The sequence below is a fragment of the Myxocyprinus asiaticus genome, chromosome 37 (genome assembly GCF_019703515.2).
Source record: "Myxocyprinus asiaticus isolate MX2 ecotype Aquarium Trade chromosome 37, UBuf_Myxa_2, whole genome shotgun sequence".
Lineage (NCBI taxonomy): Eukaryota > Metazoa > Chordata > Actinopteri > Cypriniformes > Catostomidae > Myxocyprinus > Myxocyprinus asiaticus.
Genome location: NC_059380.1, coordinates 24,181,226 through 24,206,670, shown reverse-complemented (window position 1 = coordinate 24,206,670; position 25,445 = coordinate 24,181,226). Strand labels below are relative to the sequence as shown.

The following is a 25,445-nucleotide window of genomic DNA, read 5'->3' as shown; positions in this document are numbered from 1 at the left end:
AACAATCAAAGTTTAAACTCTTGTTTTAGTGGAGCGGTTGATTGACAGGTGAGGGCTGGCTCTTCGCTGCTGTCCGGGCTGCATCAGGACAGATTAGCATTTACACCTCAAATGCGATGTGGTGGAACCATTTTTGACTACCTCTGTATGTGGTTTTTGTGATCTGATCACAAAATGTTTAAATTTGCATCCTGTTTACATTTTTAGTAGACACTGACCTCTTGTGATGGGATCACCAAAAACACAGCTTAATACCAGATGTAAACGGGGTCACTATCTATGATTTGATCATGTGAATATATGTGTTTTGGTAGGGATGAACAGGCTTGGGGAGTAATGGATTACTTGTAATGACATTATGTAATCAGGGTACAAAAATGTGTTAACTGTAATCCATTACAGTTACATAAAAATCGTCATGGTTACTTTCGTAACCTCCATTCCCTGATGGAGGGAACGAGACGTTGTGTCGATGTAGTGACACTAGGGGTCACTCTTGGGAGCCCCAAACACCTCTGATCTTTTTAAAAAAGGCCAATGAGAATTGGTGAGTGGAATTTGCATGCCACTCCCCCGGACATACGGGTATAAAAGGAGCTGGTATGCAACCACTCATTCAGGTTTTGTGTTGAGGAGCCGAGACAAGGTCCCGGCCCTTTCAGTGGGTAGTTCAGCATTGTGGCAAGAAGGACACAATGTCTCATTCCCTCCATCAGGGAACGGAGGTTACGAAAGTAACCATGACGTTCCCTATCTGTCACTCACTCGACGATGTGTCGATTTAGTTACACTAGGGGTCCCTATACAAAATGCCACAACTAGCTGAACTGTGAACTGGCGGTGTGTGACTGGCAGACTGCTGTGTGCCTCATAGCCAGCACACCAGGCCGTCACTTAACCTCCACCAATGCTCTTATAAGCATCGAACGGCCCATCAGGAACAAGTCGACTGCCCAACTATAGGGACAGGCTAGCCCAGCCGAGGCCCCTTTCCCTCTTTTTTCTCCCCAAAAAGAGTGGAATGTTGTTAACGGACTGGGATCCGTGAGTGTCCACGTCTGGGGGGGTGTCACTCCCAAGGTGAAGACACCACGGAGACCACACCCCGTCCAGAGAAGGTGGGGGGGGTACTTCAAGTGGAAATACATCACATGGTCTTACCGAGTCTTGTCGGAAATATGTCATGTGGAGAGTCACATGGTAGGTCCTACCCAAGGGGGGAGGATTTTCTACATGTATGGTGACCGGAGCAGAGGGCCCTCTGCTCAAGGAAGACATAGTTTACCAAGAGGGAAACGATTTTATGGAAGATATAACACATGGGGTTACCTATGGGGAACCACCGCATGCGGAGCACCTACCTCAGTACAGGGCCTTACCAGTGCCTTACCAGTTTCTCCGCAAACTCGACTGCCACAGGGCTAAGGAGGAAGTCATCCAGGGATCACAGTCTGTGAACACTACTGGCAGTCAAGAGTGCACATCTTCTCAAGGGAGGGGAAAGGCGCTAAGCACAAGCGGTACACCCGGCCAGCTGTCCCGGAACTTACCTGCTTGTGCCTACCACTACAAGGGATGAAACCGACTCAACCCAGAGACTGTAGAACCTCGCAAAGGTGTTGGGTGTTTCCAAGCCTGCTGCTCTGCAAATGTCTGCCAAAGAGGTGCCACTGACCAGGGCCCAGGAGGCCGCCACACTCCTGGTAGAGTGGGCTCGTAACCCCGCAGGGGGTGGCACGTCCTGAGCTTGATATGCCATAGCGATGGTGTCAATGAGCCAGTGGGCGATCCTCTGCTTGGAGACAGAGCTTCCTTTCCGCTGTCCACCAAAGCAGACAAAGAGCTGCTTGGAGCTTCTAAAGCTCTGCGTGTGATCCAAATAGATGCATAAAGCTCACACTGGACACAACAACGCCAAGGCTGGGTCTGCCTCCTCCTGAGGCAGCACTTGCTGGTTCACCATCTGATCCCTAAAAGGGGTTGTGGGAACCTTGGGCACATAGCCCGATCGGGGTCGCAAGATCACGTGACAGTAACCCGGACCAAACTCCAGGCACGATTCGCTGACAGAGAACGCTTGCAGTTCCCCTACCCTCTTGATGGAAGTGAGCGCAGTCAGGAGGGCAGTCTTTAAAGAGAGTGCCTTAAGCTCAGCTAACTCCAAGGGTTCAAAGGGAGCTTCCCGTAGACCCTGAAGGACTAGAGAGAGGTCCCACGGGGGAATGATGACCAGGAACCTGATGATCAAGTCGTGCTTCCCCAAGTACTTACCATCTACTGCATCAGGATGAGCCGAAATAGCGGCTACATACACCTTCAAGGTGGAGGGCGACAGTGCCCCTCCAACTTCTCCTGCAGGAAGGAAAGCACCGATCCGACTGCGCATCTCTGGGGGTCTTCCTGTCGGGAAGAACACCACTTAGCAAACAGATGCCACTTCAAGGCATACAGGCGCCTCATAGAGGGAGCCCTAGCCTGAATGATTGTGTCTACCACCGCGGGCGGTAGGCCACTTAAGTCCTCCATGTCCCTTCCAAGGGCCAGACGTGGAGATTCCAGAGGTCTGATCGCGGGTGCCAGATGGTGCCCCGTCCCTGAGGAAGAAGGTCCTTCCTCAAGGGAATTTGCCGCGAGGAGCGTGAGATCCGAGAACCATGTCTGGGTGGGCCAGTAGGGTGCTACTAGGATGACTTGCTCCCCGTCTTCCCTGACCTTGGGTCTGTGCAAGTAGTCTCACTGGGGGAAACGCATACTTGCGTAGTCCAGGGGGCCAGCTGTGTGCCAACGCATCTATACCGAGAGGTGCCTTGGTCAGGGCATACCAAAGCGGGCAGTGGGAAGATTCCCGGGAAGCAAACCGGTCTACCTGTGCTCGACCGAATCGACTCCAAATCAGCTGGGCCACCTGAGGGTGGAGTCTCCACTCTCCCCTGAGGGTAACCTGATGTGACAGCATGTCCGCTGCAGTGTTGAGGTTGCCTGGGATGTGAGTGGCTCGTAGCAACTTAAGGCGCTGCTGATTCCAGAGGAGGAGACGGCAGGCGAGTTGTGACATGTGATGGGAGCGTTGGCGGTTGATGTAAGCTACTGTCGCTGTGTTGTCCATCCAGACCAACACACCTAGACCAACGGCCGAAACCTCCGCAAGGCGGCAGTAGTGCCATCAACTCTAGGTAGTTGGTGTGCCAACGCAGCCGCGGGCCAGTCCAAAAACCGGCGGCTGTGTGCCCATTGCATATGGTGCCCCAGCCCATCTTGGAGGCATCTGTTGTAACCACGACATGTATGGAGACCTGCTCTAGGGGAACCCCTGCCCATAGAAAAGCCAGGTCGGTCCAAGGGCTGAAGAGGTGGCGAAAAATCTGCGTGATGGCCACACGATGTGTCCCGCGGTGCCATACCCATCTCGGGACTCGAGTCTGAAGCCAGTGCTGAAGTGGTCTCATATGCATCAACCCGAGCGGTGTGGCCATCGCTGAGGATGCCATATGCCCAGGAGCCTCTGAAAAAATTTCAGTGGAACCGCTGTCCTCCGTCTGAATGCCTTCAGACAGTTCAGCACCGACTGAGCGCGTTTGTTCGTGAGATGCGCTGTCATCGAGACCGAGTCCAACTCCAGACTGAGAAAAGAGATGCTCTGAACCGGGGAGAGCTTGCTCTTTTCCCAGTTGACCCAAAGCCCCAGTCGGCTGAGGTGTCGAAGCATGAGGTCCCTGTGTGTGCATAGCAACTCTCGAGAGTGAGCTAAGATCAGCCAGTCATCGAGATAGTTGAGAATGCAGATGCCCACTTCCCTTAGCGGGGCAAGGGCTGCCTCAGCAACCTTCATGAAGAAGCGAGGGGACAAGGACAGGCGAAGGGGAGGACCTTGTACTGGTATGCCTGGCCCTCGAAGGCAAACCACAGGAAGGGTCTGTGTTGAGGTAGGACCGAGACGTGGAAGTACGCATCCTTCAGGTCTACCGCCGCGAACCAATCTAGATGTTAGACGCTCGCTAGAATGCATTTTTGCATAAGCATCTTGAACGGGAGTCTGTGCAAGGCCCGGTTCAGTACTTGCAGGTCCAAGATTGGTTGCAACCCACCGCCTTTCTTTGGTACGGTGAAGTAAGGGCTGTAGAACCCTTTCCTCATCCCGGCTGGAGGGACAGAATCTATCGCACCCTTGCTCAGGAGGGTCGCGATTTCCACACGCAAGGTAGTGGCATTCTCGCCCTTCACTGAGGTGAAGTGGACACCGCTGAACCTGGGCGGGCGCATGGCGAACTGAATCGCATAGCCGAGTCAGATGGTCCGGGTCAGCCATCACGACAGGTTGGAAAGCGTGAGCCACGCGTCCAAACTCTGGGCGAGTGGGATCAAGGGGATAATCGTGTCAGACGTACTGGCGGGTGGGGCCTCGTGGCGGGGCAGAGCTCGAGGTGCCACGTCGAGGGGACTCGAGCCCCGTGGCCATGCTGAGTTGAGGGACATCGAAGCACTTACCTGTCTCCTGTCGCCCACCATGAGATTGGCCGATGAGGGGGAGGAGGAGTCCGAGCTCCATCGGCACTAATCCCGTGTGGGGGTATTCGTGCCACAGCTGGGCGCCCAGGGGCGGGGGGAGCACCAACCCTGCCAAAAAGGAATGGTGGACAGCGGTCTTGACGACGGCCGTGCACACCGGACATGTGACCCAGGAAACAAGGAAACTGCTCAGATAGGGAACCATCATTTTCAGGTTAGTTACATTTTTTTTTTAAATGGATTACTATCAGGCTTACAAGTTTTAATTTTTACTGTCACATGCGCAAATAACACCTGTCTCACATCAGCACTCTGCTCTCAGGCACACAGTTGTGATGGCCACGGGAGAAAATGTATTGTTGTCGTGGAAATTTCAACATTATTCGCTCTTTAAAAGAGAAAGACAAAACAACATTAACATTCAGTGGAATTTATGCCTTCCAGTTGTAAAGAGACTGTCATTATTTAAGAACCCGAGAATTTGAAGATAATAAGAGCCACACAGAAATCACATTAACAGTTTAGCTAATATTTGTTACCATTAAAATGTGTTAAAATGAGTTAGCATTAGTGCTCGATGAAATCCGTGGCACTCATAATTTGGCGGGAGCAGGAATAGGTGCCAATACTGCCAGAATTTGCTCATCATTGGTGGTACGGCATAGAAATCCCCTGGTTTACATGGTTGCAAATGCGAACTGTATTAACTACATTAGCCAGGACGTCCTGTATGTTGTTCCGTTCTGTATTGAAGCTGAAAAAATGATCCCTCCCCCTGGTGAACTGCACTATAAATTTAAACATTTAAAATAATAAAATATTTATATATAACAACTGCACAAATAAACAGAAAAATACCCTTGGGACACCTGACTTTCTCACCTTTTCCATCTCTCATGAGTTTGCATCTGATTATTATTAACAACTTCAAATTGTACACATAAATGCACAAGGATTTATCTGATTTTGATGATAAATTATTGTTGAGAAAAGTTAATCTGATTAAGAGAAATTAATCCGATTACATTACTTTCATACTGTCGTATTTGGATTACATTACTGATTACATTTATTATAAAGTAATCAGTAATCTGTAATGGATCACATTTAAAAAGTAACCCTCCCAACCCTGGGGATGAATCGACCATCTACTGATTCAGTATATTTCTGCCCTTTAAATTTGATTAACTTGACCCCATTTAATGTAATTATCTCAAACATTTGACAGTAACTAGAGATTAATGCTAATCTGTTCCGCCTAAATTGAAGATCCAGACAACAAGTGGTTATGTGTTTCTATGTGATCAGTGAATGAATGAGTCGCTATGCTCAGAGAATATATTTGTTTAATATACATCAATTTATTTTATGTTCAGATAGGATGTGAATGTAGAGCAGCTGCTTCACATAATTGTTTTTCTTCTACTTTGATATTGTGTTACTTTGATAATTATGAAATACAAAGTGTGCACTCTAGCATCTTTTTTTTTTTACGATACATATAACATTTAAAATACTTAATATGGTACTTCTATAGATCAGTCAGCATCACCACTGAATAGATTATTAATTAAACCATCAAAGCAAAGCAGTCTTTTAAATTAGATGTATTATTTGTTTTTGATCATCTAGTAATAAATATGTGGTTTCAAAATGCGGTTCTTCAACTGGTAAAATGTTTTAATTTTTTCTTTGTGAGCTCATGAACTAAAACAAAATGAGTTAAAAAAAAAACCAATGTATTTAAATTTTTCTAAATCATGTTCTGACAAAGACCACCAGGCCACTTTCTGGTCATTCAGAGGGAAAAAAAAATAATTGTCACATCACAGGAGGTTAAGGAATTCATTTAAGTATCAACTGTGTCTCAGATGTTTTTCCTAACATTACTGAAAAATAGATACAAATGAGTCAATTGTTGACCAATGAATCAATTGTTGACATATAATACTGTATGTCAACAATTGACTCATTTGTGCATTTTTTTAGAGATATAAAATTAATGTGGATTGCATGGTTTCAATTAAACTTGAAAAAACTTTGAATATGATATTATTATTATTTATTTATTTATTTTCAGTTTATAACAATGTCTCTGAGATGTCAATGCAGACTTTTGTATTTCGGGTAAATCTTAGTACGTTTGAGACATTTTTGAGATCTCTGTTATGAAACTCTTAAGAAGACTCGTGTGAGATTACTTGGGTCTTTTGTTTAGAAGAAAACTCAAGCAAAAGTCTCCATTTGCTTTGCATTTAGTCAAATTTATGTCTAGGATAAAAAAAAAAAAAAATAGATAGTCAAAAGCTATCCAAGTAGTGTGGAAAGCATTGTTTATAATTTGGTCTTGGAAGAATTTGATGAGAAAATTCATACTGAAATCACTGACTTTTCAATGCAGACTTTGATATCTCGACAAATCTGAGCACAGTTTGAGACATTGTTGACATTAGTTGGGATTGCTAGGCATACATATTTTTAAACTTACGGAGACAAAAAGGAAGTTTATTTTTTCCCTATTGTTTTCCTTTTATGGTTTCTGTTACTGTTTCTGTTTTATGTTTAAAATGTATACAGTACAAAGGTACCCTAAAAACGAGTTACAAAAAAAAGGTCCCCTTGAGTGAAGCCCTTGTAAGTTAAACAGAACCTTATTAAACTATAAATATCAAAGCAAGTGGCATTAAATGGTGTTAAAATTGTGTTTATACATGTGCTGAACTACACCTGTCCTTTCTCTTATAGGGCATTTGTGTGAACTTGAGGGGAACTGACCTCATACAGTACATTCACTAAAAATACCAGTTTGGTAGAGGTGATGTTTTTGATTTTTCAGTCTTAAAATGCTTTCTCCTATCTCAGCTTAACATTTATATATAACTTTAAGTAAATAATGTGTAAGTTGATTTCCCCGAAAATGTAAACACTTGGCTTTGTGTTGCTATAAAACATTGCTCCGTGTTTAAGCATCACGACCAGCCCTCATCAAGTGGTGTGAGGTTGGGGCAGGACCATCTTTTTGTCCAGCCAATGGAAGATGGGGAAAATGTTTGAGAAGCATGTGTAAAAAATAATCATAATAATAATGCTTTATTAGACTTTTCATGGCATTATTTGTTAATCTTTTTTCTTCTTTTACGATCATTTGCACTCATAATTTATTCACATGGCACATTATGCAAATGAACAACACAGTGTGACTGAATGAAATATGAATTGGTAACAGTCTCCCTTTAATACAACTACAAATAACCTAACAGCCAATCACCAGATTTGGCTCCAGCTTTGGCCGTGTGTTATAATTTTAGATCCATAATTCATTTATACGGGTAAACATGCTGATATTCTCATCTGTTACCACATATGAGGGCTCATTTATAAAGAAACTCCCATATGAGGGACGTGTTTTTCAGTGAAGCTTATTCTATGTATAAATTCTCATCTTCAAACATGAGCGGTGGGAATTCACAGCTGTGGACGGAGCTGCACTCTGTTCTGTGTGCTGCACTGTATTCACAGGAAAACAGAATGTAAGACAAATGAATTGTCAGAGTTACATGCTGAGGTAAAGAGAAATAATTGCAAGAGAGACGCTGCCCTAAGGCCGGGTCAGGAAAATGCTAGCAGGCTAATTCAACCACCTGTACTGTGCTAATGTTAAAACATGCTCTTTATTCTTCAAATGAAGACCTTCGACAGATGTTTTCAGATTGTTTCCTCGTAGTCCTATTGTACTAAACTATTGAACTCCTATTGTATTCTAAGGAACTACAAGATGATCAAGAGGACAATCTTAAAAAACAAACAAACAAAAAAAACATATTTACATTTTCTGCGGTGCAAAACTCAATGCCACAATGCTAGGGTGTTGTGGGAAGCTGTCGGAATTGCTATGTGGTTGCTAATGTGTTCTGAGTGGCTTTTAGATTGTTGCAATGTGGTTGCTAAAATTGGTTGCCAGTGCATTGCTAGGTGGTTGCTAGGCTGTATTCTGTATTCTATAGTTGCTGTAGTTACTAAAGTCTGTTTACTGGTCCAAGTCAAAAGTAGCCATGAAATACTGATCTCTAACTATGCCTTGGGTCCTTCCTTCAATACAATCTATGGATTTTTTATTTTATTTATTTTTTTGCCACATGAAAACTCAAAGTAATTGGTCACCCAAAAATGTAAATTCTGTCATCATTTAATCATGTCTTTCTAAGTCAGTATGCATTTATTTATTTTGCGGAACACAAAAAGGATATAATACAATGGCATTAGATTGTGACACTTTAGTGCTTAATAAAGCACCCAAAAGTGGCATAAAAGCCTTCCATGCATCATATTCTAAGTCTTTTGAAGTCATACTATCACTTTGTATGATGAACAGATCATAATTGACATAAAAAAAATTTTGTAAGGGAAAGCAGAGTTCTGACAAACTAGCCGCAAACTTGCTGCAAACTTAAAACCAATTTTCCACTCATTATTTTAATATGCAAATTAGCTTGCGATTTTTCACTCTTCAGTTTGCAGCTCACTACAGAAGTTTGTAGTGTTGAACCTGCAGCAAACCTTTGGCGACAATGCAGAGTTTACAAAAAAGCTCATTTGCATTTGAAAATGCAATGAGTGGCGAATTTGCGGCAAATTAGCAGCAAGTTTGCAGCAAGTTTTCCTGAACTCTCATGGGTTTCCATGAGATAAACTATGTAAACAGTGCTGATTCCAATATGGTGGCGAATCTCATTGGTCCTTGTGCGTCTCATGACCAAACCATCAATGTACTGTGTTAAAAAGAACTCAGAAATCAATACATGTTTTGCGACCAAACGTCATGATGTCATGCAATGTGATGTCATGATGCTTGGTCACGAGGTGCATATTGATTTCAGAGTTCTTTTAACACCAGAACTTTGAAGGTTTTTAAAAGAACAAAGGATTTTTTTTTTTTTTTGTAGATCTTTAAAAATTTCTCCAATGAAATCAGGCTATTAAACCCTTTTTGTTTCTAATTGGAAACTTTAATTGGAAGAGCCAATGAACAGCTGTTGGCATCAAGTGTACTTAACAGGTTTACACAGCACTGACATGCAGACAGATAGATGGACGATACTGCAGATACTTTTCCAAGTTCTCACTGACTGAATACTGTGTGTCTGTTTGCAATGAGATAAAATTATATTTTATTAATGTGCTTAATTTTAGTTCCTAGAGCTCACACTAAACTGTCTTGCATGACTTCCTGTTAAACAAGCAGTGGAGGGGTGGTTAGTTTATTCAGTGAAATGGCATATAGGGAAAGTAAATCCATCATTGGTCAATCAGCCAGGCCTCAAGGGGGATTCATGGAGACGTATAACTCATGTGCTGGCAGGTATGAACGCTCATAGATGAGGTTGTTTATCTTTGTCATTGGGCTGAAAAGGGCCACTTTGGCATCTATCCGCTCTGCAAATTCCTAGTGTCTTTCTTCTGGTTTCTGCACTGGGTTGCCGTCTGTCAGTCAGCTCTCTCTGTCTGTATGGTCATGCTTGGTTTGATCGAAGCCATTAGTGCAGCTATTGTACTTACAACTGACTGTTTAAAGACCCATGAAATCAAAATGTGGCTTTTAGTCCATGTCTTTTAGTTTTAAGGCCATCTATAAGTGTACTTCTAATGTTGACAAAATTATGTTTAAGAATATCTAAACATTTAAAATGTACAATGTTTCTCTTCTGAGAAAGTGGACCAAAAATATTGATTAGTAATTTTGCACTCATGGTTTACACAGAATTTTGTTCAGTAAATTGCTTTCTAAAATGAAAATGTCCTGCCCCCTAATATTACCTTCCTCCGACTAGCAACACCAAGTAGAAAAATGGTCCACGACTGTGCCATAAACTAAAGTTTATTGGCTATTTAAATATAAAAAAATAAAAATAAATAAATAAATAAAAATAAACTAAAAAATACAAGCACTTTTTTTTCCTTCCCAACTTGTTTCAAATGTCAACACAGGAAAGACAACTGCACTTGTCAAGCAATTTCATAGGGTCTCTAAGAAATGTTTTGGGGTTATAAACAAATTAAGCTCATTCAACGGCATTTGTCATATTATGGCAATTACCACAGAAAATATTTTTACCCTCAAAAAAATAATAAAATAAATAATTATTTACTGTAAGGCACAATGAAAGTAAATAGGCCAGAGCAAAACGGTAAAATACAGTCTGTTTCAAATATATAGCCAAAATACTTTTTACATCATGGCATAAGGCTAGCGGGATGGAATCGCTTATTAACCTTGCTCAGAGTTACAATCCACTATTTCCACTCATGTCAAACCCCTAACTTTCACATAATACATGCAAGAATTCAACTTTTTACAAAGAGAAAAGTCTACTGGATTGACATCAGTAACAAAGAACCAAAACTTCATCCACATAAAAGAAAAGTAGTCCCATCAATTTAAAGACCATTTAGGCTTCATAAATAAGCCTCAAATTGAGTGTTTTCTTTACTGAAAAATTTAATAAATGCTTTAACAGAAATACCAGGTTCTCATTTCTGCTACCCTCGAAGTGACTTGCTCTATTTAAGTCCGTGTAAGAGCATTTCCATAACCGTAAGAGTATTTTCCTTTTATTTTAAATGATTTCTTTTGTAATAACACAAATGCTGCAAGGGCTTGTATTGAACTCATAACATTCCTTTAAACTCTGTTTTCTTTTGTATTTCACTCATCCAATCTCTTTTTATTTCTCTATCTCTTTTCCTTCAGGTGTAACAACAGAACACAGTGCATTGTCATCACTGGACCAGATGTTTTTCCTGATCCCTGCCCAGGAACGTATAAATACCTTGAAGTCCAGTATGAATGTGTTCCCTACAGTAAGTATAAGCCATTTCTTATCTAAGAATAAATCCTCTTTTATATATGTGTGCCGTTAATTGTTCTCAGAATCCAGCTTTTGTACTTGAGAATAAAATTATTAATTGATGTGCTTGCAAGGCAGCACTGTATGTGAAATTCTTTTTCATCTTTATAGACGTTGCACACAATTCTCCATGATTAATTCAGCTTGAACCACTTAATGTACAGCACATACTCATTTAAGCTTTATTTTGTTGATAAAATCAATATTATGTGTGCTATCTATTTGTGGTTTCCGTGAGCATAATACTTGATAAAATAATTTTCAGATTAAAGTTTGAAAATCTCCTATTGACTTGCATTGTTAAAAAATCTGCCATTCATTTGCAAGTTTTAAAATTTGCGTACTGCATTGCGATAAGTCTCCTTTCTTGCCTTTATTTCATACTGAATTGTGATTGGTCTTTTGCTTTCTGCATCTCTTTAACAATATAGCTACAGCATTTCATTTACACAGAACCAGAGCTTTAAACTTAAATTTAGCTAAAACTTCAACACTTTTCTTTTGCTGCCTTGCAAACACTGGTATTTCCTTAAAGATGAACAAATCTAGCTTCTATTCCTGTTTACTTATAATACTTCATTCTAACCATACACACAGATTTGGTTTACAAATAATTATTTGCTGATTTGCACGAATTTGACATTGTTTTATAAAAGCAGACAGTTATTTGTAAACTATATCAATGTGTTTTATCCTTGTGGAAAACAGAATTGATCTTTTTAGCAGTCTGTCATCTACCAGTAAGATTAATACTTTAATACATACCACATGAATGCAAAGCAATGCTCACTAACGATCATTCTTTGTGCATATAATTGCTCAGACAAAGAAAAGCAGGATTTATTTGGCCTTAAGAATGAATTGGCTCAGCAAAGATACACCAATGTAATGCCAACAAATAAAAAGAACAAAGATGTTTCATGTTAGTGCTTGATCCTTTTGTTTGCTTGTAAGAAGCTGCAGTGCAGCCTTACAATACGACTGTCAGAAAAGACAAATGACTGCACATAGATCTAACATGAACAAACTCCAAACAAATGGCTCCTTTCTATTCTCAGATTTCCTATTACTTTAAGAGTATGGATTGTTTTTTCTCCATTAAACAATTAGATAGTTATTTTATTCTCTGATTTAATTTTCTTGTCTTCTCAGAGAATATTTCTACAGACTTCACATAGCAAACAGGGTTCTCTTCCAAAAATGTCCCAACAAAATCCGAAAATAACAAAGGCCCACTGGAGTTAAGTGCCTTATATTAGTTTAAAGAGCACCTATTACCTTTTTTCCCAGTGTCAAAAACGACTCGTTCAGAGTAAGCTCTCTGAAAGGATTCATTCTAAACTCCTCCTTTCAGAGAGCTTACTCTGCTCTGATTGGTCAGATGTCCCAGTCTGTTGTGATTGGTCTACCGCTTAGTGTAGTGTTTGAGGGCGGGTCAAAGCTGTTCGCGAGCAGCCAATGAAGACCAGAGGCAGGTTTTTTTTTTTTACCAAATTACGTTGGTTAGTACAGGAAGTAAGTCTGGAATTACTATCGATTTGTTTCAGGTGTTCAGAATCGGTTCTTTCTTTTGGGAGTCAATAACTCCATTTGTCGTGCACTTTGATTTTTGAAACTTTGCAGACTTTTTTACATTCACAAACAGCTATATAAGACACTACATGAAAGGTGATATTTGAAAAAAACATAATAGGTGCTCTTTAATTTAAGTCTGCATCTATTGGTTATTGCAGTCAAAATCCCACAAGAAATGATCAAAGTTTTGAAAGCTCTGGATTTATAAAATCTTGTGTTTTTCAGCTTTTCTTCTGTGACTGTTAATGTTCACAGCTTCTTCACAAAGAATACGTTTTTGTTGTTTTTTGTCTTAATGTCTTAATGCATTTGAATTACCTCCTCTAGGCAATCATATTTACTAATCACAATTTGATTTTCTAGGACGCCAGAGTGCTCACTTGACCATCAGACTACTGAACGGTGCTTTTTTGACTTGCCGATGCATGAAGCTTCAAGTTGTTTTATTAATTTGGTCTTGTTTGGTCACAACAGTGGAATTTTCACGATGATATTTGGCCGGCAGCATCTCAGACAACAGGATTTGTCCCAGTATTAACTGTACTGCATACTCTAAGATCCAGCAACATTGTATTGGCTGGGTTAAGTAAATGATTTCTCTGTCCTCATAAATTATACGTAATCTGTAGAGCTAAGCCATTTTTTGGTAGCTATTACAGCTGTTCTTTGTCCTATACAGTTAACATACTGTATCAATTTGTCAGTTTTAGACATGTGTGGGTGTAAACTGATGAAGCACTGAACACACCTTACTATCATCTCTCTAGATTATTCAGCCATATCAGTAAATGTCACACAAATTTGGATCATAATTAACCACAAAATCAAAAGAATAATATAGTTAATTACATTTTGCAATAAGAAAATTATGTCTATTTTTAGGACCATTTAGATATTATCACATTATTTTAAGGAAAAATAAATATAATATAATTGACCAAATAAATCTGTTTGTTTTGCTGTAATTCACATTATTCTCAATGGTGACTCTAATTACATTCTCATTACTGTAATAATAATATTTTTTAATTAAAATCATTATAAATGTATTCCAGCGCAACAACTATTACAATAATGTAGAAATGCTTAAATAACGTAAACAATAAATCTCTCTTTATTAGATTGTGATACGTTTTTGTGAGATTCACCTATGCGCTAAACAGCTGAAAAGAGGTGCATTTCCTACAAAATGGGGACTACTATACTGTATATAAATAAATGCAGTGTTCAGTGTTTTATGGACAGAGACATTTCATGATTACTAGACTGATGATAATAAGGCAGGAGGAAGTTTTGAGGAATGTTGCTGCAGGTTATTTGAAATGTTGAATTTGTGGAATATTTAATATATTTCAGCTGAAGATGGCCTTTCTGAGATATAACTGCTGTAGTATGTTGAGATTCTGTCTTTCTGTCAAGCTGTCTCTCTCTCTGTCTTTCTTTATCTGTCACTGCTGATACTGAATACTGAAGTATTTGGAAGGACAGTGTATTGGTCCGCATGAACCTGATAAGAATTTCTCGAAAACTGAGATGCACTTAATTTGTGTAACCAGCGATTATATGCCACTTGGTTGGTGAATTATTATGATTTTTATAATAATAATAATAATAATAATAATAATTCTCATTATTTTTAATGATAATAATCATATTAAAATATTATAAGTAATAATATAATAATAGTAATAATAATAATAATAATAATAATAATAATTATTATTATTATTATTATTATTATTATTATATATAAGTGTATATTTACTTTAGAAAATATACAAACAATTCTAAAGTTTCTTACAAATTACAGTATCACCTCTCACCATTAGTTGACAGCCGATATGGGCTTTTCAATCGCCAGTGCTGATATCTAGATGTAAATTAAAATAAATACTTATTCTACACAATATATATATATATATATATATATATATATATATATATATATATATATATATATATATATAAAGAAAATCTAAAAAAAAATGTAAAAAGAAAATGGGAAAATGTGCACCTAAATGTGCATTTATTGACAAGACTGTCTAAAGATTTTGGAACTGGCACTGGGTGTAATCGACTTGTGACTTAATTGAGCTTCATTGTTTTAATAGTGTCTGAATTGAGAACTCATTGGGTCTTTTTCATAAAAAAATCTTAACAGTAACACTTGAGATGACAGACATGTGATTTCCTCAGTAAAAGCACCAGCTCACCAATATCCCATGGCCACTCTGATTTGGCAACAAAAAAGAATGAAAATGCAGCCTTTTAAAAGTTTCAATATTTTTTTTTACAATTTATATGTCTTGGAAATGAAACTACATATTGCCAGACAAGACTATTCAAGTATTCATATAAACCCTAGAAGGGCCAACACAAACTTGGTGTGTGGAGAGGATGTGTATAGAAGAGGAACAGTTTTATTTTTCTGGTTTTGTGTTTCCCTCCAGCAACGACTCACCATCTGTCCACCTGGAATTCAGATTACCCCAGTCGATTTCTATGAAAATCAATACACTACTATCTGGAATTCAGCACATGTGTTTCCCTGCAGCTTTCCATCGATAACGAGATTGATTAGTCTTCAATACCACATACACTGTCCTTTTGTACCATGACAGAAACCCCTTTAACCTCTCTCTCTTTTATATATGTTGAAGGTGTCTAACTGCAATGTCTTCCTCCTCTGACTGCTGTAGCTCTGTACATAATGCCCGTAACCTCATGACATGTTAACTGCATGTGATCATGGACATGACGGTTAATTCATTGTAATCTCTTTTTCCCTTTGCACTCCTATCATTCTCTCTTCCAACGCTTAAAATAGAAGTGGAGCAAAAAGGTAAATCACTGACACAATCAGCTCCTTGTTTTTTTTTTTTTTCTATATATATATATATATATATATATATATATATATATATATATATATATATATATTTATTTATTTATTTATTTATTTTTTTTGTGGTTGTACAACCTTCCTGTCACCACTCTTGCTGTTCCGATCGCAGAAGTAGCAGAAAGGGTCTTGTATTATAGGAAAGATCAGTGCACAAGAAGCAATTAGAGGGAAGTGTTAAAAGAATATGATAAAGCAACAGTTAAATGTTAGTGGTAATGCCAAAAGTACAAATGCCCCATTTTCCCTAGTCTCAGCCTCAGATGGCACACCCACAGACTGTCCACTGCCCGTAAACTGACTGTCTGATGCATATTGCTCAAAAAATTGGCAAGCACTGTCTAAAATGGCCAGTTCCAATTGCCGATTTGACAGTTACAATTTACTGTACCAGGTTACTGCCATAAAATCTTTAAAAGATACTGAATGTTTTGTCTGAGGCTCCTAATAGCAAATAAACTAGATATCCACAAGCAGAATTGTATAATCTCCTGTTTTTTTCTGAATCGTATCTATGAAATAATCAGTAGTTATTACATTTGGACAGACAGAAATTGTGATCATAAAGTCTGTATAAATTTTCTGGAACTTTTCAGTATAAACATTCATGGAGACTGCCACGGCAATATTTGATTATTTTTTTTTTTCAAATTGCGGTTTTGTCAGTTCAGATAACCCCGCCCCTTAACGCACTTTAAATAAAACACACAGTGGCTGATAGCGTTACATGTTGGTCTGATGGCCTTTTCCTACTGTATATGTGGGCGGTTCCCTATATGTCACTCACTCGACGTTGTGTCGATGTAGTGACACTAGGGGTCACTTTTAGGAGCCCGAAACACCTCTGATCTTTTGAAAAAAAGGCCAATGAGAATTGGCGAGTGGAATTTACATGCCACTCCCCCGGACATACGGGTATAAAAGGAGCTGGTATGCAACCACTCATTCAGATTTTTCTCTTCGGAGCAGAGCGTTTGCATTCAGTGCACTGAATACAATTCGTAAAAAAAAAAAAAAAAATCACCTCGCTAAAGACTGCTGGATTTGATGCCGCATTTCAGCGGCTTCTCCCCCTCTGTGCCTGTGCAGTGCAAAGAACGCCCTTGGGCACTTCGGCAGAGCAAAAAAAGAGTACAGTATATTCTGAAAAGAGTTTATTTTCTATTCATAAAAGAGCGGCACACACGGAATGTCTTTTTAAAGATGTCTTTCCGTTTGTGTGTTATTCCTGGTTGCGGTCGCTATCTCTCCGATGGCCACAATCGCTGTCTTACGTGTCTGGGTGCTACCCACGCGGAGACATCGTTCGTGGATGGATCATGTCCTCATTGTGAGAACATGACAATGGCAACGTTGCGGTCACGGCTTGCATTCATAAGAAAGCAAGCCACCCCAGCGGCTCCCTGCCTCAGTCCTTCTACCTACGGGTATGAGGCCGTGCCGGTTAGCACTGGGGGCGATGTGGGGACCTCAATGGGACCACCTGCGCCGGGTATCCCCCCACGGACTTCCCATTCCTCAGCACGCTCTTTTGCCCCGATCGGGTGCTCGGACGAGATCGCCAGCTCATCTCAGGGCGGGTTCGACATCTCGTCTGGCGCCCCGGAAGATGATGAGTTATCGAGCGCGGCATCGGAGAGCAGGCTCATCCGGTCTGACGCTGAGGCTTTGGCTGGGCTTCCTCCTTCAGGAACGGTCACCCAGTCTCAGGCCGACACGGAAATGATGGACATGCTTTTCCGGGCGGCCGCGAGCGTCTGGCTAGAGTGGAACCCTCTGCTCTCCCCTGAACCCTCATGGCTCGACGATTGGTTTCTGGGCCCCGTTCCTTTCTTCCCGGAAGTGTATGAGGAGCTTACAAGGTCGTGGGAGGCACCTTTTACCACCCGGTCCCAATTCTTCAGCTCCCCCACTCTCTCTACCCTCGATGGTGGAGCGGTCAGGGGGTATTCGGTGATCCCCCAGGTGGAAAAGGCGCTCGCTGTGCACTTGTGTCCGCAGAGCGCCGCCACATGGCGCGGGTGCCCGAAGCTCCCGTCCAAGGCCTGTAGGTTTATATCATCCTGATGGCTAAGGCCTACGGTGCTGCTGGACAAGCCGCCCCCGCCCTGCACACCATGGCTCTCCTGCAAGTACACCAAGCCAAGGCGCTAAAAGAACTGCATGAGGGTAGTTCTGACCCCGGATTAATGCAGGAACTGCGCTCAGCGACTGACCTCGCTCTCCGGGCGACGAAGGTCACAGCGCGGTCTCTCGGGCAGGCGATGTCCACTCTCGTGGTCCAGGAGCGCCACCTCTTGCTCAACTTGGTAGAGATGCGAGAGGCCGACAAGGCACAGTTCCTTGATGCCCCCATCTCCCAGGTTGGCCTGTTTGGCAACACCATAGAGGACTTTTCCCAGCAGTTCTCGATGGTGAAGAAGCAGACAGTGGCTATAAAGCACATCCTGCCCCGGAACGGCTCAAGATCCCGCAACCTGTCTGCTCATCGCCAAGGGTGTCTCCCTGCAGCAACATCTCTGGCTCCGCCGCAGCCCACCCCGTGGCCCGGCCCCCATGTGCAGCCCATCGCAGGAAGCAGACTCTCCCCGTCTCACGGCAGGCCTCCAAGAACCCGAGGAAGGCTTCGAAGCACCCCTGAGATCGGCGACCCAGGGGCAAGGAGACCCATCTCTCTGGAGCTGGTGTTTCTTTTTTCGCCGCATGCCCCAGAGTCTGGTGTCTGGTGCGTGCTTTACGCATCTATTTGGATCGCACACAGAGCTTTAGAAGCTCCGAGCAGCTCTTTGTCTGCTTTGGTGGACAGCGGAAAGGAAGCGCTGTCTCCAAATAGAGGATTGCCCACTGGGTCATTGACGCCATCGCTATGGCATATCAAGCTCAGGACGTGCCACCACCTGCAGGGTTACGAGCCCACTCTACCAGGAGTGTGGCGGCCTCCTGGGCCCTGACCAGTGGCGCATCTTTGGCAGACATCTGCAGAGCAGCGGGCTGGGCAACACCCAACACCTTTGCGAGGTTCTACAATCTCCGGGTTGAGTCGGTTTCATCCCGTGTAGTGGCAGGCACAAGCAGGTAAGTTTCAGGACAGCTGGCCGTGTGTACCGCTTGCGCATAGCACCTTTCCCCTCCCTTGAGGTGAAGATGTGCGCTCTTAACTCCCAGTAGTGTTCACAGACTGTGATCCCTGGATGACTTCCTCCTTAGCCCTGTGGCAGTCGAGTTTGCGGAGAAACTCGCTGCCGGCTCAGTAAGTGTGCTGGTAAGGCTCTGTACTGAGGTAGGTGCTCCGCATTCGGTGGTTCCCCATAGGTAACCCCATGTGTTTTATCTTCTGTAAAATCGTTTCTCTCTTGGTAAACTATGTCTTCCTTGAGCAGAGGGCCCTCTGCTCTGGTTGCCATGCTTGTAGAAACTGCTCCCCCCTTGGGTAGGACCTACCACGCAACTTTCCACATGAAATACTTCCGACAAGACTCGGTAAGACCATGTGATGTATTTCTACTTGAAGCACCCCCCCCCCCCTTCTCTGGGCGGGGTGTGGTCTCCGCGGTGTCTTCTTCTTGGGAGTGACACCCCCCGACGTGGAGACTCGCGGATCCCAGTCCGTTAACAACATTCCACTCTTTTTGGGGAGAAAAAAGAGGGAAAAATAGGCCTCGGCTGGGCTAGCCTGTCCCTATTTGTTGAGCAGTCAACTTGTTCTGAAGGACCGTTCGACGCTCATAACAGTGTTGGGGGAGGTTACGTGACAGCATGATGCCTCGGTCCCTCTTGCCACAATGCTGAACTACCCGCTGAAATGGCCGGGACCTTGTCTCGACTCCTCAGCACAAAACCTGAATGAGTGGTTGCATACCAGCTCCTTTTATACCTGTATGTCCGGGGGAGTGGCATGCAAATTCCACTCACCAATTCTCATTGGCCTTTTTTCAAAAGATCAGAGGTGTTTCGGGCTCCCAAGAGTGACCCCTAGTGTCACTACATCGACACTACCTCTCGTTCCCTCCATCAGGGAACAGAGGTTATGAGAGTAACCATGACATTCTTGGCCAGAATAAGCTACAATGAGAACCAGACCTTATGCCGTTAAGTAAAAGGTCTGGTGACATGAGACATTTCACCCTTCTCTTCCTGTCCCCCAACAGTATTTTATTGCCTGTTCGAACCCTAGCTCCACTCCACACTCCCAGCATGCTCTGGTATCTAGTGTCTTCTAGATTGACTAGATTTACACTGTTTCTTTTCTAGATTTTCTGTTTCTGCTCCCTCTACCTCTATCATCTCTCGCACTTATTCACTTTACCCCTCTATATGTCTTTGATAAGAAAGGAAATGCTTTATGCTGTGAGTGTGACATTAGTCCATAAGAAAGACTCTCTCAGGTAAAGTGTAAAAACTGTGGGAAAACTGTCTCAAGACAAAGACATGCCTTGACTGTATGCTGCTCTCCTCTGCGTCTTTCTCAAGCCTTATTTAGTTGTCTGCTTTTATTTGCAGGGCAGAATTGTCGTTTTCTTCCTTTTTTCCTTTATATTTGGTTGTGGTTTAATTTTCCCATCACTCCCCTTCAGTATGTCCAAGCAGCAGTGAGCCGAAACTGTTTGCTTATGGACACATGAAAACTGTATTTTGCTTCTGTTTAAGCTTCAGATCCAGATTCTTCGTTCCTTTTACTGCTTGTGAATGTGGGTAGCTGTTAGATTTTTAGTGTGTGTTTCTGTCTACACCGACAACCCAGTTATCAGACTGATGTAGTGACAGATGGGTATTTTGCCCTCTGCTTTCAACTGGCTTGATCTGTGTTTGCTTAAGTTTGACTGTTTTCTGCTCTGTCTGTCATCACTAGTTTTTGTTTGTCCTGGAACTCTGAAAGCAGTGGGAGATCCATCGTTTCTGTATGAGGCGGAACAACAAGCGGGTTCGTGGTGCAAAGACCCCCTCCAGGCAGGAGACAAGGTTTATTTCATGCCCTGGACCCCTTACAGAACAGATACACTTATCGAGTACAACTCCCTTGATGACTATCAAAACTCTCGACAAACTACGACTTATAAACTCCCCCATCGGGTTGACGGTACAGGATTTGTGGTTTACGATGGGGCGGTGTTTTTTAACAAGGAGAGGACACGTAATATTGTAAAATTTGACCTTCGGACCAGAATTAAAAGTGGGGAGGCGATTATAAACAATGCCAATTATCATGACACCTCACCATATAAGTGGGGTGGAAAAACAGATATTGACTTGGCAGTGGATGAAAATGGTCTTTGGGTAATCTACGCCACTGAGCAGAACAACGGCATGATGGTTATTAGTCAATTGAATCCCTACACCCTTCGCTTCGAGGCGACCTGGGAGACAACCTACGACAAGCGATCGGCCTCCAATGCTTTCATGATATGTGGGGTGTTTTACGTGGTACGATCCACATATGAAGACAACGAGAGTGAAGTTAGCAAGAGCCTCATTGACTACATGTACAACACCAAACAGAACCGAGGTGAATACATTGACATCCACTTCCCCAACCAGTATCAATACATTGCCGCTGTGGAATACAACCCTCGAGACAACCAGCTGTATGTGTGGAATAACTTCTACATCCTGCGATACAATCTGGCATTTGGACCACCTGATCCAGCTCATGGTAAGCCTCATCTCTCATCTATCCATCAACATCAGCGTTGGGAAGTAACTAACTAAAAGTAGTGATACTACTAAATTACAGGAATTGTCCACACAAAAATGAGAATTGTGTCATTATTTACTAACCCTCTTGTTTTTGCAAACCCATCTGACTTTCTTTCTTCTGCAGAACACAAAAGTCTATATTTTAAAGAATGTCGTGAACACTGATTTCCATACAATATCATAATGACTATCATGATGGATAATGACTCAAAAAAGTAGTCCTGTGTGGCTTGTGTGTCATATTCTAGTCTTCTAAAGGCAGACAATCACTTTGTATGAAGAACAGACCAAAATTTAAGTCTACATTCACTCTCAAATAAAAACATTGATCAACTCATGTATACAGAGCCCAAATAAAAAAAAAAAAAAAAAAATGGCGACTTGTCAATAATATCAAACCTCATTGGTTTTTGTGTCATGACATATTTGGTCACAAGATGCACAGAAACAAATTAAGTTTGATGCTACTGAAGTGTCACCCAGAAACAAGCTACTTTTTTCCAATGAGTAGCACTGTAGTGTTGTTAGTAATGTTACTGTTTTTAATGTTAGCTAGCTTACATACTGAGGCGACAATTAAACACTGTGACGAGGAGGAGGGCATGAATTGTCCTAATCAGCCGGGAAGGGGTTATGGACGAGCCGGAGATGCCTGTTAGAGAGAGAGAGAAAAAAAAAGTGGCTCGCCGGTCCCCGGACATGCTGTTTCCTGGTCCTCAGCCAATACTCCACCCCCTGGCGGATGGCAGTGAGTCCTCCATCCCCTGGCAGACGGCAACTGCTCCTCCAGTTCCTGGCAGATGGCAGCGGTTCCTCCGGCTCCCAGCAGCGACTCTTCCATCCCCTGGCGGATGGCAGTGGCTCCTCCACTTTCTAGCGGACGGCAGGGGCGAGGACTCAACAACAGCGCATCCCTCCTCCTTCCAGGGTTTCAGCACCAGTGTAACGAATTCACACGATGGGCAAGGAGGAGGCAGGAACCGGCTGAGCAGTCAACATAAACTTTTAATAAACAAATGAACAAAACACAACTTAAAACTGCTTTCCAGCAGAACACAAAACACACACACAAGACTGCTGTCTCTCTCTCTCTCTCTCCAACTGGCATCTCTGGCTCATCCTTATCCCCCTCCCGGCTGATTAGGATGATTCAGCACCAGGCGTACATCCTCACGGCCCGGCCACACCCTCCTCCTCGTGACAAACACACTCTCTTAAACAGTCCTTTCTCTCATATATGGTGTTGTAAAGTATGATTCATTGTAGTGAATCAGTTTGTTTGGACAGGTTATGTAAATAAAATGAAAAACAAAATCACAGATTCAAGTACCTGCACAGCATTTTTAGTTCTTTTCTTTTTATAGCAGAATATTTAGTTTAATGCTCTTGTTTGTTTCTTTGACTCTTCATACATGTATAATATACATAATAGAATAGAATAGAATAGAATAGAATAGAATATATGTTTTTAAATGTGTATTTTATGTAAATGTATCTGTTAAAATTTGATAATTTAACTGATAAATTATATCATTGGATAGACATTTATTTAAAAAGCATTTTCAATGTAGTTTTTTGTTAGAAGCTTATAGTGCAGCCAACTATGTTTTCAAAAGAAAAGCTTCACTGTAGTTTAACTGCTTTAAATTATTAGTAGCTTGTTGCTTGGCAAGCTACAGTTTCAAAGTAGCCTTCCCAACACTAATCCACATGCTCACACAGTCCCCTGGGATATCTGTTTAAGTGTTCAAGCTATTTCAGCCACTGAGTCGGTATTCCTCTGGCGCCGGAATCTGTGTGTCAAATGTCATGGATGACTGATTTTTAATTTCAGATCTAATATGTGCTTGATGTATTCTGGAAACCTTTCTCGAGTGCAACCAACATCTCAGAGTGAAGTGGTAAGTCTCAGCAGTAAACAACATCATAGGTGTTGTTAGCATACAGTAAGAGACGTGTCCATGGGGGTTTAAAAAGACAGACCTATCCCTCCTCAGTGTTTAGGCTCATGGGGCTAAACTCCCTCCTGCTATCCCACAGAGAGAGAGAGAGGAAAAAAAAAGCTTCCCTCATTGATAGAGGGTTACCTGTCTGGACAGGTATGTCGGCAGCCTGGCGGCAACTGTGGATCACCCCCAATAGAGAGGATCACATTCCCTAACCACCTCTAAACAAACAGCAAACACTCTTGCTTGCAGGCCTCTGAATGTGGCTGTGCTGAGAGATGGCTCTCAGTCGAGAATGGATCAGTCTCAAAGCTCACATCTGCGCAGCATGTTTTTAATTTAGCTGTCAAGAGCAGGGACAAGACGATAAGACTATATGTCAGATCATCTTTACCTTGAAAAAATAATAATTGTAATTACCATAATCCCAGCTCAGCCTTGAGATTGAGATTCTTGCATTACACAAGAGACTTCGCTAAGCGTAGAGGTAAAAAAAAAACAACAACAAAAAAAAAAACACATTACTAGAGCTTAAAAATTTTATAAAATGTTAGTGTCTTTCTTCAGTGGGTATCGTGGTGTCTACCTAGCTGTTGAATATTCTTGTGTAGACACTGAGTACAGTAACCAGTAACAACGGATCCTCTAACAAAACCTAAACAGTAAGGAGCCCTCCCTGATTCACAAACCTAAATAAGAAAACTTTACAGCTCTGCATGCTCCCTTGTTCAAGATACTTAAAGTCAGCATGAAATGCTCCCCAATTATATGACATAATTTGAAAGTGAAGACTTTGTTGTACCAAAAAAAAAAAAAAACAACAACAAAAAAAAACAAAAAACCACAAAACTCAATATTTGTGTTATTTGCTTAATTTGCTCAATGCAACTTCGATGCATTGCATAAAGTTTTGTTAATAAATTCAGCAGGCTTACGCGTCATGAATGTGAGACCAAACCTTGCGTTTCTTGAATTCAAGCAGGTGGAGGGCTATATCTTGGGCCTATAAAATAAAATGTGAAGACAGAAACTAATAATAAAAGTGATATTGTTAATATATTTTACATTTGCCTTTTTGAATTTTTTTCTTTTATTATTAATTAATAATTTTTTTTTTAGTTTTAACAGTGATATTTTTAACAAGACCATAGTAAACACATAAGCATGGATCTTCTTCACTACCATGGTTAGATGTAACGTGATTTCTATAAAACAAACTATGGCATTTTTGTAATTATAAACAGTAGACCTACTCTAAACACATGTAAAAACAATAAATACTCAAAATAATATTTATAAGTTGTAACAAAAATAGATGCGTCGCTAGACATTAAAATCAGATGAACCGTGGTACAAATGCGTACCAACCCGTATAATTGAGAACCAACTGATATACTCCAAGTCTAGATAAATGTTTTAATGCAAAGAGGAACTTGATGCTAGATTTGATTATTATGACTGATAAACGCCCCCCATTTGTAACCTAACACCCCCACCCCCCCCCCCTACTAATTTGCTCTCAGCACCCCCTGGCATCCTTTCAACGCCCCCGTTCCCGTTGAGAACCCCTGGCTTAAGGGAAAGTCATTTCAGATGTGAAACAACTTATTACACTGTTTTATTTGGAACAGTGTGTTTCGATAAATCCTTCACAATAAGACCAAGCACATGTATAAAGAGAGTAAATAAGGTATTTTTTATTTTTTTATATTTAACCTCAGGTTGCTCCTAGGGGGTTGTCCTTATGGTAAGTGTACTGATCCTTTGGATAAAAACATCAGCTAGAAGTTTGAAATGCTAAGCAGGTGGCTCATAGCATTCACAATCACTTTGAAGGCTAAATGTGACATTAATAACCACCCTGAAGGTTAGACAAGTCACTCATAACCTCTCTAAAGGCTGTGTATGACATTCAAA

At 41.5% G+C, this 25,445-nt stretch overlaps 1 protein-coding gene across 9 annotated transcripts in view; it reads left to right on the top strand.

Annotated features, from left to right (window-relative positions):
- Positions 1-25,445, top strand: part of LOC127428165 (adhesion G protein-coupled receptor L2-like) — a 188,366-nt gene that overhangs the window by 97,546 nt on the left and 65,375 nt on the right. For all 9 annotated transcript variants that reach the window (XM_051676306.1, XM_051676305.1, XM_051676304.1 and 6 more), the window contains exons 4-5: positions 11,255-11,364; positions 20,738-21,538. In XM_051676306.1, coding sequence (XP_051532266.1) covers positions 11,255-11,364; positions 20,738-21,538 — 911 coding nt within the window. The remainder of the gene's footprint in view (positions 1-11,254; positions 11,365-20,737; positions 21,539-25,445) is intronic.